The following is a 13452-nucleotide window of genomic DNA, read 5'->3' on the forward strand; positions in this document are numbered from 1 at the left end:
CAGTACAGAACACCACACCACAGACACACACACAAAGGATTGTGGGTGATAATGAGCTGAGCAGCGACTGAGGAGGAGAGTCAGAGAGAGTGAAGTCTTTGGGACGTCAAGTCAAGGTGAAGCCCTGTTTGCTGCAGCAGCCATCTGCTGCTGTCTGACACACACACACACACACACACACACACACACACACACACACACACACACACACACACATAAAGCCACAAACACATAGCCTTGCATTTACACCCTACCTAAACACCAACAGATGCACGTGCATGCCCCTTAAACACACACAAAGAGACAAGGAAACATGCACACACACACACACACACAAACCACACAGACAAACCACACACACACACACACACACACACACACACACACACACACACACTCTCTCTCTGGCTGGCAGACAGCCGTGGGACCACAGGCAGCCTTCTAGCGACCTTCAGTCAGGAGCAGCACTGCAGCAGCTCAGCTCTGCTTCATTCAAGGAGACCGACACAGACAGACAGAGAGATACACACTCGTCCGTCTGGAGGAGGACGACACACACACACACACACACACACACACACACACACACACACACCGGACCTCGGACCTCGTCAGAAGAACTGCGTTATAGTAATAAGTGAATTGACATCTGGGCTGTGGTGTCACATGCAGCTGCTTCATCTCCGAGCGCTGAGACTGAGAGAACAGGAAACAGGTCGTCTTCCTGTTTGAACCCTATCAGTCCAACCATCGCACAACCACATCCTGCTCATCTACAGTATGATGACCTCATCGTGACTGCATGCATCCTCCTATTACATCACAATATTAAAGCTGCGTTTGCTTCATTAAACAGAAAAATAACGACAGAAAAGATGATAAAAGATGTTGAATCATCAGAGCTGACCTGAGGTCGCCTGACTGATTGATATCTGATCACCGATAAACAACCGACTAATTGTGCAGGGGAAGTATAGACCGAATCTCCTTGTTGTTTACAACTACTTCCGGGTAGAAAACCAGCACGTCATTTGAATGAGAACAGTAGTAACGAACGAGAGTTTAGCTATATATATATAATATTTCACACGCCCTATTACCGTTTAGACAAATCTGAAATGATTGAAGAAACATTACTATTTCTGTGTGTGTGTGTTTTGTGTTGCTATGTGTTGTATTTATTCAGTTTGTTGGAATCACGGTGTCTAGAAAGCATCAGTGGCTGCAGCTGACAGGGACAGCTAACGGTAGCTAAGCTAACATCAGGACGTCAGCTGTTAAAACCCTCCCGTTGTCGGACACGACACAAAGCTACTCCAGTTAACTCAGTCATGTTGTAACTCAGATATCCGCTGGAAAAAATATATTTTCGTGGACCGTTTATTGAGTCACTGAGTTATTAAAGTTAAACAGCTAATGTTAACGGTTAGCCCTGCCAATACCATAACCATGATGACTAATTACAAAAATGTGCACACAGAAATAGTAATGTTTGTCCAATCATTGGTTTTATAAACTTTACAAACATCAGATTAGTCTAAACAGTGATATAGTGACATGAAAAATGAGATAAATAGCGAAACTCTCGTCCGTCTATTGTTCTCATGCTGGTTTTCTACCCGGCAGTAGTTGTAAACAACAAGGCGATTTGTTGTATAACAACAGCTGAATATCACACACACATGATGTGATTGTGGATGTTGAACGTGTCATTTTTTCCAAAGCCTCGTGTGTTAATCTGCTGCCTCGGCTCCTCTGGATTTTGTCTGCAGGGATTTTCTCCCACTCGGACACACGGAGCATTAGCGAGGTCTGGATCACGGTTCATCCCAGAGGTGTTGGGTTGGTTTGAGGTCAGAGCTCCACAGCAGAGCAGCGTTTCTTTATGGAGCTGCCTGGAATGTAGTTCTGGCTGCATTTGCCTCTAAAACAACTCTGTCTCCTAACGTTACATGATTATCTCATAGCGTGGTGAATGTGCAGGTCACAACTTGTCCACCAGAGCGTTGTGGAGTTGTTGGATTGTGTATTTGATGAGTTTGATGAGGGACAGGGGACCTGTACCGTTCACCTCCATTGTGTTCACTGAGCAGCTCACGTCTCTGCCCCGCCGATCTCAAAACAACATGCACCGATAATTAAAGGTAACGAACCTACTGCTATGACTATAGGGATTATGGTGAGAGGAGGATTTGCCAAAATGTTGAATTATCTCTTTAAACTACATTCTGTACACTGTGTATTTTATGAAGAATAGTTTGTTGCACTAATTCATCCCACCTATAACACGGGTGCTGAATTCAAAGCTGTTTTAGTGACATTTAGTTTAATGATGGATCAGTGTTTACAACGAGCACCTTCACTGGTCCACTGCATATTTTGGATGTGACAGTGAAAGACGAGGAGAGCGTTGGGAACAAACTGCATGATTAAGACGAGGTGGTGGAGACAAAAAAAGAGATGAAATGAGAGTGAATGCTGGACTTCCTGTCTCCTCTGACTGTCTTGTAAATAAACTGTAGGGGTGGGAATCTTTTACTATCTCACGATTCGATTCGATTCTGGTTTTTGGGGCTACGATTCGATTCAAAATCGATTTTCGATTCCAAACGATCTGATTCCTAATGATTTCTGCTTCAGTCTATCGGTGTGCAAAGGATCCTCATGATCTACTCCAGTCTGCTTTGCAAGACAGAATGACTAAAGTGTCTTTTTCACATTTATTGAGTTTTAAACATGTATCCATGCTTAGATGGAATTGTTGAAACTGTTGCATAAAACCAATATCACACATTGCTTAAAGCAGAAGTAAGTGGTCCGGTCGTTTTCGCTAATGCTGCGTTCCAGGCAGGCTTTTGAAATCGTAAATTACAGCTTCAAGTCACAACTTACGACTTTGTAGCGTTCCAGGCAACCCACTCGTGTTTTTCCGACCTGTTTTACCGGTGAAAGTCACTATAACGGCCACTCGTAACTTCTGACCCGTGAACTCGTACCAGATCGAACTGGTACCACTTCACGGTCGGAAAAATACGAGTTTCCTTGAACGCACCATAACAGTCCTCGTCGCTACGTCGCCACATTCACGGCGTCCCTTGGCTGCACACACAGCCCTGCATGCCGTTCTCTCTCCTCATTGGATAAAAACTGTAGGATACGATAAATGTTTTCTACTCGACTCAGAGCAGAGCAGAGTGACTGACAGACCCGTGTTTCAGACCAAACACTCTATGTAAGTGATTGCTGTCGGAAGATATAACTATTTAAGACTTATATTAACACAAATATATCGCTTACTTCTGCTTTAAGTAACAAAATTAAAAGTGACTCTTTATTAAAAAAAATAGTGCAGTTAAACATGCTGCCTTTTAAATTCTAAGGGAATGGAGGCAAACAGCCAGCAGATTTGTTTCATTTTTTTATTTTTTAAAATCGATTTTGGGACATTTTATATCGATTCTGAATCGTATTAAATGAGAATTGCGATTCTTATGTGAATTGATTTTTTGGCACATCCCTAATAAACAACTGTTTGCAAACACTCAAACATCAGTGTCGACGCGATGTGTTGACTCACCTCGGCAGGGAGAAGGACGGGTTGCTGTACCAGCTGCTGCCCAGCTGCGCGCAATCCTGTCCTCTGGGCGGCGTGTCCTCGGAGACGCTGCTCAGCCTCTCGCTGGACGGCGCCCTGGTGGCGTCCGAGTCCCCGGTGACGGTGAAGATGGAGTCGGAGAGGCTGGGCCGCTCGTCGTGCGCCAGCGGGGCGAAGCTGAGCTGCACGATGTGCCGCGCGCTCTGGCAGACCAGGCCGTGGATGGCCGGCGTCAGCGTGGGCAGGTCGAAGGTCAGGACGGTCTGCGTGCTGGACGTCAGCAGCTCCTCGCTGTCCAGGCTGTTGTAGGACGTCCCCTTGGCGCGGTGCGACTCCATGATGCTCTCGAAGTGGCGGCTGAAGGTGTCCTCCGCCGCGAGCCGAGGACCCGACACCAGGATCGGGGACTTGAGGGCCGGATGGTGGTTGTCGAAAAACGTCTCCATCGGTCTGGAAAGGAAGGAGGGAAAGGACAGAGAGAGAGAGAGAGAGGTTTTAGTGACACTGCAACAACAACAACACAACACAACACAGCTGTGTTTATAAAGAGCAGATCAAATTAGTAACACGGAGACGAAGGAACAGAAACTGTGCCGGCTCGTTGTGTTCGTTAGATTTGTGTCTAATTTATGCAAAAATGCAACCAAACATGTTTACTGTTGACTTGAAAAATAGGGTAGATTGAGATCTAAATATAGGTCCGTCAGAGGAGTGTGTGTGTCATGTTATTGTGAACGCCTTCATTCTGGCGTTTGTGAACGGTGCTCTCTCAAAGTATGACTTCGTTCAGGAGTGTGCCAGATTTCCATAGAGCCTTCAGGGCAAAAACCAGCTAAAACAAACTGTAAACAGGCGTTAATATGTAGCGGAAAAACCAGCCAACCATCTGGCAACACCTATCAGCTGTTTGGATCAGCGGAGTGATACAGCGCGTGGCGGAGCCTGTCTGTGTGAAGGAATACTGACCCAGTTGGTTAGCAAAAGATAAACGGGGGTTAGAGAGGGAAGTCCAAGTAATTTGACATATTTGAGAATTTTATAAAATAGTAACTCTATCATTTCTGTTTTATTTTTTTATTTTTTATTTTATTAATTAATTAATTTATTTATTTTTTCCTTCTCCTTGAATTAATTTATCAATTTATATTTTATTTTTGAGAGAATGTGTGGGTCACCCTACCTAAATATGACATACTTATCTTCAAAATTACCAGGGTGGACGGGGTGGGGTGGGTGGGTGGGGGGATTGTTCATTTATGTTCATTTATGTTCTTGAATGTAAAAAAAAAAAGAAAAAGAAATAATACTATTTGTATGTACCTATGTATTTCATGCCTGACAATTGATAAATAAAAGTTATAAAAAATAAAATAAAATAAAAAAATAAAAAAGTAACACAATAGTTTTCCTGGTAATTACTTTCATCACGTTGTAACTCAGTTACTTTTTGGGGAAAGTAAAACAGTAACTATAACTAATACTACTGGTTAAAACTGCTAAAATAGTTGCTGTCAGTGGTTCGATATGGGCTGAGGCAATAATTTTGAAAATTAATAGCTTGTACAGTAGCAACATATTGAAAAAAAAAGGAAAGAAAAAAGAACTATGAACTAGTTCAGTTTTGGAAACGTGAATTTAGCTCAAAATCTTGAATTATGAACTATGAACTAAACTAGTTCATGTAGAAAGTGAACTTTCCCAACACTGTGTGTCTATGTGTGTGTGTGTGTGTGTGTGTGTGTGTGTGTGTGTGTGTGTTTTGACTTGTCGTTCACCTCTTCAGAAGATGTCCGAACACCTCCGGCGCCTCCTGAGCGGCGTACTGCTGCTTCCTGTTGTCTCCTTGCATCCTCACACTGGCCCAGCTCACCATCTCTTCCTCTTCCTCCTCCTCCTCCTCCTCATCTTCCTCCTCATCGTCCTCCTCCTCCTCCTCTTCCTCCTCCTCCGCCGTCTCCCTCCTCCCTCTCCTCCTCCTCCCGGCCCTCTCCCCCTCTCCTCCTCCTCCCATCAGACCCACCAGGGGGCTGCTCCCGGTCCCGGAGTTTCCCTGAACGCTCCGGTTGCTCCCGAACGCCGAGTCGCCGTCGTCCTGCTCGGCCATCAGCACCTCGTCGATGTCCGTCTCGCGGTAGCAGCGCAGCGGGACGGCGTCCAGGTCGGTCTCCGAGTACTTCAGCGTCCGGCGGATGATGCCGGTTTTGGGGGAGGTGCCGATGACGGCCGGGGGCGGGGTCACCAGCTCCACCTCCACGTGCTGCACCTCGTGGTTGGCCGAGAGCAGCGGGAGGTGGGTCGGAGGAGTCGGGGTGGGAGACTCACTGGAGTTCCCACTGGGAGGAGCTGTGGAGTTCTCCAGACAATCTGCAGGTGGAGAAAAAGAAATAAGACCCCTGTGATTTATATATATATATATATATATAAGCTTTATTTCAGAAACAGGTCCATATCACAAGTCAAACAATATAAATAGTACAAAAATAAAAAGAAAGTACAAAAATACAAGAGGAGTGTGCATTTCATAAAATATACAGGCTATTGCACCAATGCCACCTTAACCTAGAAGTGAATCATCTGCTGCAGTCCAGCACTATATGGGCTGAGCAGGACCAAGTTGTCTGCGTACATTAGATGGTTAACTATAGTGTTGCCCACAAGACAACCAGTTTTTAGACTATTTAATTGATTTGATAAGTCATCCATTTGACTCAGATCTCATTTTTACATATTTTTGTCCTTTGATAACTAAAAATACATTTATATTTTTGCTGGGGCTGATATTTTTGGAAAACGTTTGTACAAACTTGTTGCTTTGTGTGTTTTTATCCTTCGCTGTCCCTTTTAACCACATGGGTTTGCAATTTGAATTTCGTTTGTACCTTGGTATAAATGGCAATAAAGGTATTCATTAATTCAATTTATAATAAATATTACCTACATTTTCTACAGTGTAATAAACCCTTTCATTTTCAACAAATCCTGCAACATATGAACTTCCCCAACATAATGAATATTAACTTTCATTTGTAAAAAGGCAAAAATAATTATCCCATTAAAGCAGAAGTAAGCGATCAGGTGGTTTTGGCTAATGCTGCATTCCAGGCAGGCTTTTGAAACCGTAAATTACAGCTTCAAGTCACAACTTACGACTTTGTAGCGTTCCAGGCAACCCACTCGTGTTTTTCCGACCTGTTTTACCTGTGAAAGTCACTATAACGGCCACTCGTAACTTCCGACCCGTGAACTCGTACCAGATCGAACTGGTACAACTTCACAGGTCGGAAAAACACGAGTTACGAGTTGCCTTGAACGCACCATAACGTCTTGTCAGCCGATGGAGTTAGCAGCCCCCGCCCTCGTTATGGATCTATTGGTCCTCGTCCCTACGTCACCACGTAGTTTTCTCCTCGGCTTACAGCAGAGCAGAGTGACTGACAGACCCGTGTTTCGGTCCAAACACTCTATGTAAGTGATTGCTGTTGGAAGATATAACTATTTAAGACTTATATTAACACAAAAATATTGCTTACTTCTGCTTTAAGGTACTTTCTGAACAAATTAAGAGTGTGATTAATTTGCGATTAATCCTGGTTAAATATTTCAATCAACAACCTCAAAAATGTATATATGTTCTTAACATAACCTTGTAACCATGTAAATTTGAGCTGGTATTCAGATATTATTTGGTCAAAGTTGTTTTGCAGCTGTTTGTGTTCCAATATTTAACAAATAACACAAAGTTCAGTTTATATACCTCAAAGTAAAGCATTGTTTTTGATGTACTAATATACCTCAAAGCTCATGTAGCCTATGTTAGCGTTGAAATATTTCAAATAATGTTAATGCTAACGCTACAACACTGTATCTCATTAAAGGTTGACTATGTAGAATGACAAGAAAAACAACAGCAAAAGAATTCCAGCAGTCGATTGCCAGACCGTTGCTAGGTAAAACGGGCCGTTGCTAGGGACTCCGCTCTGAACAGAGGACAGCAGAGGAGGAGAGCTAAGCAGGATATTTACCTCATGTTTCATTTTTACCGTCATTAACAGCAGAATGAATGACTTGTAGCTTGTTACAGGGAGAGTGGAGGCTCTCTGCTTCCACACTGCTGCTGCTCAGAGCCTCAGAGCCTCCGCTGTCACTGCTCTCGTCAAGTTGGAAAAAAAAAAAAAAAAAAGGAGCTCCGTGGCACCGAAAGTCCGTGACGATAAACGTGTTTATGACAGATAAGACTACACAAATACACCCATCCTAACATGTATATGATAATCCATTGATCCACCGATTGATTATTAAAAAGGCTTGGTTGGAAACAAACGCATCCGACCGGGAGGAGGCAGGAAAACAGCGGAGAATTGAGCCACATGTCGGCTACGGGCAGGTACGAATGTAAACAGAACGTTGACAGAAAGTCATTGTCGAGCCCGTCAAAAATATTAAAAATAATAATTCAGACTAAAAAAAATTTTTTTATGGAAAAGCAATACTTTCATTCTGTACCCCTCTAAAGGCCCCATGGATGTATTATTTTTGAAAAAATATAGCTTTTAATAAATATTCTACATATTCAACCTTTAAATGTTCCCTTGTGGAAAATAAATGACTAAAAACATTCTCCATAACATAACAACTGACTCTGACTCACGTTTCTCCGCCCGGCTCGCCGCCTCCTCGGCCGGCGTCCCAAACAGAAACTCCCACTTGGCTCGTGCGATCCTCTGACAGTGGAGCGACGGTACAGGCGCCAAGCAGCCGCTGTCCGTCTGCAACAATAAAACACAGAGAGGAAACAGAGGCTGGAAGCTCAGAGGAGTCAGACATTCAGGGTAAATATGTTTTCACTTCTTTATAGAGAGTTAGAAAAGATCGATGCACCTCAAACATCTGTGTGAAACTGCAGCCATGTGGCAGTTAGCCTAGCTTAACAGGGAGCAGCTAGCCGGGCTACGTAGCTACACTTTCAGCACACTTAGCCAAGTGTAAAACTAACGTCTAACTAATGCATATCACAGGATTCACATGTAACTGTCAATATGTGCTGTTAGCTTAGCGTTAGTCTTTAGCTAGGTCTGTTTTTGCAGCTCATGCGTTGTCAAATTTATCAAGATTTCCCGGATTTGTAGCACGTTTGTGTCTTTGCATCTAGTTGCAGAGAGCTCATCCCTGAGGGCCACCATAGGCTTATTATCAAAGGATTTATGCTTGTTTTCCTGTCACCTAGCAACAGATAACTTAAGGCCCCTACCTGCCACTTGATCGAACGTACGCGTACACAATGCGCCGTGTCTGTGTATATATACTTGCTGCAGCGCTACGCAGCCAAAAACGCACAATTCTGGCGGTCTCCACTTGGAGCAGACAACAGAAATATAACCTGGAAATCGTGAAAACCCGACCATTTTGACAGACATGCCTAAACATCATAAAGATACAGGTAATTCCGCACCAGGTCCATCAGCTTCACTCGCATTGTTTGCAGCAAGTAGCCTATATTACGGCTCTTAATCTTCATAAAGTTGGTTTTTACCAGCCGTTGGACTGAACTGAAACCCAACAGTAAAAGTGTTGTGCTGTTTTCCGCCATATTGCTTTAATTACCAACAATGAATCTTAGGTTATGTTGGGCTTGATTGATCCACCTGTTGGGACACAACTACTGTGACAATCCTGTTCATTTTCTTGTTAAGTCTCTGCAAGAAAGTGAAGTGAAACTTAAAGGGGAATTGCCGTTTTTTACACTCTGGACCTTATTTCTAGCATAAAATACCATCGTTTACTCACCCAGATAACTTTGGTGTCATTACAAGTCATTCTGACGAAATTAGATCCAGCCGAGAGCCGCGTATATCCGTATAATGCGAGTCTACAGGGCAGCAGAATGCAGCCTCTAAATAACACATTATCTGCCGCGAAATATAACAAAATATTGGTGAAATGAAGGAGTTTCTCTGCAGATAATGTGTTATTTAGATGCTGCATTCCGCTGCCCTGTAGACTCGCATTATACGGATATACGCGGCTCTCGGCTGGAGCTAATTTCGTAGGAACGACTTGTAATGACACCAAAGTTATCTGGGTGAGTAAATGATCGTATTTTATGCTAGAAATAAGGTCCAGATTGTAAAAAAAACCAGCAATTCCCCTTTAAAATGACGCGGTTTATCAAAACAAACATTGTGTTTTCGAATCTGTGTGGCTCCGCCCACTGCTCACCTGTATTCCTGAGGTGGCCGCCCCCGTCTCGTTGCTCTGGTGGCTGGACTGGCTGGACTCTGGGGACACGCAGTCCCGGTCCCCGAGGCTGCCCGTCACCCCGCTGGAGCTCCGTGACGACGGCCCTCCCATCGCCCCGTTCTGCTCGGCCTCCTGAGGCTCCTCGACCCTCTGCAGGCGATGCTGCTGCTGCTGCTGCCCCGCCCTGTATACCTGTTTATATAGTCAACTAACATTAAACTCTGACACACATGCTCATCAAACCAGACATGCCACAAGAGGTTGTTACCAACTGCCTAAAGCTAAAAAGGAAAGGAGGCTATGCAAAGTACAGTGTTGTATCGAGCAATGTCATCATGGAATGCACTGCCAGAACACATTACCAAAGAAAAAACAAAACTAGGCTTTAAGAGGCTATTGAAATGTCACCTACAGTAACAGCCCAAAGGTAGAAAGGGCACATGTTAAAGGCACACGAAGAGGGCATAGGCGTACACATATAGATACATACACATACATACTCACAGATGTTGATGATTAAGATTGTTGTTACTGTTTCATTTTATTTTTACCTGATTTCACTCTATTGTTATTATATCTCTGATTATTGCTGAAATGGTTGTTATTATCATTAGCGTAAGCTTTTTTCTATTATTATTATTATTTGTATTTTTACTTTTTTTCTCATTTTATGTGATTTTACGGGTGGACCCCAGGAAGATTAGTGGCTGCTAATGGGGATCCAATTAAAATAAAATAAAAAAATACCTCCACCTCCACCTCCACCCCTCGTCCTCCTCCTCCTCCTCCTCTTCCTCCTCCTTCCTCCTCCTCCTCGCAGCCCTCGTCCTCCTCTGGCGAGTCCAGCACCACCGGCCCCAGCAGCAGGATCTCCCTCCTCCGGTGCTCGGCCCGTTTCTGCTGAGCCGTGGGGCTGAGCGGCCGCCGCCGTTGGCTCGGTTGACGGTTCGGCCCGGCTCGGTCATTGTTGGACTGGGACTCGGGGTTTGGCCTCGGGCTGTTCTCCACGTGACCCCCACCCCCTCCACCCACCCACTGCTGCCTGGTGGTGGTCCAGCTGACCGGCGCCACCTCGACACTTTGGTTGATGAAGAGCCGACGAGCGAGCTCAGTGCAGTCGCCCTTCTCGAAGCCGCTCAGCTCCCCTCTCCGGTCGAGGCTCGGCGACCACGAGTCTCCGGTGTACTGGGGGGTCTGGTGGCGGTGTAAGGTGGGGGTGTCCGGCGCTCGGAGCTCGGCCTGGAGTAGCCGGGGGTCTCTAATGGGAGAGCTGATCTCGGTGGGAGGATGAGAGGGGCGGAGGAGTCGCGAAGGGAGCGCGGGGGAACTCTGAGCTGCCGACGATGAAACCGAGCTCTGATGATGATGATGATGATGATGGACTTTCTGCACTCGGACCTCCTCGTAGTTATTGTGGGAGTTCGTGTCGTGCGAGTGCGACTGCAAGCTCAAGGTCTCAGGCTGGTGAGAGTCTGTGTTGTCAGTTGCTGGTGTGTGTTGGTCGTTTAAAGGGATGTTCATCTTGAGCGTTTGTGCGTTTGGAGGCGAGCTGTGAAACTCCCCGGGGACGGAGCCGCTCGCCTGTTCGCCTAAAGCGTTGTTGTGCAACGAGGACCTTCTCGCCTCGGTGAAAATAGTAGATACTTTGGTCGCCTCCTCCGCTAACCGACGAGCGACTTCGGGGCTGTGAGTTGGAGAGGAGGATTTACTGTCGCTTAACTGGTTCAAGCCCTCGACTACATTATTGCCAAGTGGAAGAATTGCTCCCTGCGGTGAAGTGCTCCTGTTGCAGGTTCTTTGAATCTGTCTTTTGGTGGCCGGGCTTCCCGCCACGGGTCTGTCCTCCAACGACCACTGACGAGCGCTCTGGGTCTCCACACAGGACCGGGGCCTGGTGTGAGGACTCTGTCTGGACTGCGAGGACAGCTGGTCCGACGCCGGGCTCCGAGGCAGCCCGCAAATATTCTGCGTCCTGTCCGCGACGTGCTCTTTGGGGATGACGCCGATGTTTTGCCGCTGCACCGGCGACCCGGCCCAGGACTGACAGTGCGGCTGTTGGTTGTAGCGCGTGAACGAGGTCGCATTCTCGAGCGCGTGGGCCAGTTTGATCCTCAGTAACGGGGATCCGAACTCCTCCACGGCCCGTTGGGTAGCTGCCCTGCCGATGGGGTCCAAGGCCGGTTGGCGAAGGCCCGGAGAGAACGTCTGCTGGTGACTTCCTGGCGAGCGGAAAGTCATCTTGGGACTGGAGCTGCACGATGAACTGGGACTCCCGAACCAAACCGGGTCGCTGAGCCTCTTTCTGAAGTGGGAAGGGGTCGATCTTTCCTCTCTGGTCGCTCTCTCGCACATGGAGTTGCGTGGGCTGCTCACCGCCGTCTTCACGTTGGACTTCTCAACGTAACTGAAGGTGACCACCGATCGCTTCCCACCGCCGACTTCCTCCTCCTTCAGCCTTCGACAGTTGGGAGGCGTGCAAGCGACGACGGCGGGGACCTTCCCCGGTGGTGACGAGTGCACGGCAGAGACGCCATCGCAGGGTAGGCTCCACCGTTTGCTGACTGACGGCGAGCTGCTGGCTTGTTGGAGCTGGAAACTGACGGTGTTTCTAGACGGAGATTGGCCGTGCGCGTAGTCCTGAACCAGACGGTGAGTCGCCGAGGTCTTGGGCACGGCCGGGCAGCTCGTCTGGGTCGCCAGCTGAGACAGCAGCTTGGCGGGACTGTCCTGGACCGAACGCCCCGGAGCGATCCCGTCTTCTTTTTCCACAAAAGTCCCTTTCCCTCCATTCTGATCTGGGGCAGACCTCACTTCCACATACAGATGAAGGACTTTTCCAGACTGGGACATGACCTCCTCCTCTGGGCTCGTAATGAGGACAGGGAAACAGAAGTGGAGCAGGAGGAAGAGCGTCAAACACAGCGAAGAAGGAGGAGAGATTCGTCTTTGTTCTCTTCTTCTTTTATTTGTCTATTTGCTTCTTGTTTATTTCTGCTGGTGCTGCTTGTCAGTTTATTTTTAGATGGTCCTCTTTCTGCCTCCCAAAGTGTGTGTGCGTGCGTGTGTGTGCGGGCCAGAGACACACAGGTGGACCGGCCAGAGGACAAACATGCCCATGGGACGCCTCCAACAGCTCCCTATTCTTCATACCTGTGAATAAAAGAGAGGAGCAGGTGTTAGCTTTTCTGTTCTCAGACCCACACGGGATGTTTGAGGATTTATGATGCAAACATTAACACTGATATGTGAGGATGAAGACGAAGATGACGACGACAGTGGTGCAGATGATGTTGGTGCTCGTCTGATGATCGAACAACGCCAGAAACCTGTGATTGGTCGAGAAAACAGAGGAGCCTCGGTCTGGACTTCTATCTCTAGCTCTCTTTTTGTTTGTTACACAATAAAGCCGCTTTCCCACTAAAATTAGCGGGTCGACTTGACGCGGGTTTTTTAAACGCGGGTCAACCCGCTAACAATCTGCATTTGGCTCCTTTCCCATTGACCAAAAGGAGCCGGGTCTGACCCCCCACTGGCAAGCTGTGTGGCCTCCGCTACGTGACGTCATCACGCTGGGATCGCGTTGATGATATCATAAGTGCGACAGAATTCAGGGAAGTAAA

General features: G+C 46.6%; 1 protein-coding gene across 1 annotated transcript in view; it reads right to left on the reverse strand.

Moving 5' to 3' along the window:
- The window catches only part of LOC146967170 (uncharacterized), a 95166-nt gene that overhangs the window by 65479 nt on the left and 16235 nt on the right, over nt 1-13452 (reverse strand). The window contains exons 2-6 of the mRNA XM_085760893.1: nt 10580-12982; nt 9812-10024; nt 8244-8361; nt 5371-5959; nt 3578-4045 (exon numbers count right to left, since the gene is read on the reverse strand). Of these exons, the coding sequence (XP_085617019.1) occupies nt 3578-4045; nt 5371-5959; nt 8244-8361; nt 9812-10024; nt 10580-12682 (3491 nt within the window). The 5' untranslated portion in view covers nt 12683-12982. The remainder of the gene's footprint in view (nt 1-3577; nt 4046-5370; nt 5960-8243; nt 8362-9811; nt 10025-10579; nt 12983-13452) is intronic.

The sequence above is a fragment of the Trachurus japonicus genome, chromosome 19 (assembly GCF_045865225.1).
Source record: "Trachurus japonicus isolate A0001 chromosome 19, Traja_1.0".
NCBI classification, from domain to species: Eukaryota; Metazoa; Chordata; class Actinopteri; order Carangiformes; family Carangidae; genus Trachurus; species Trachurus japonicus.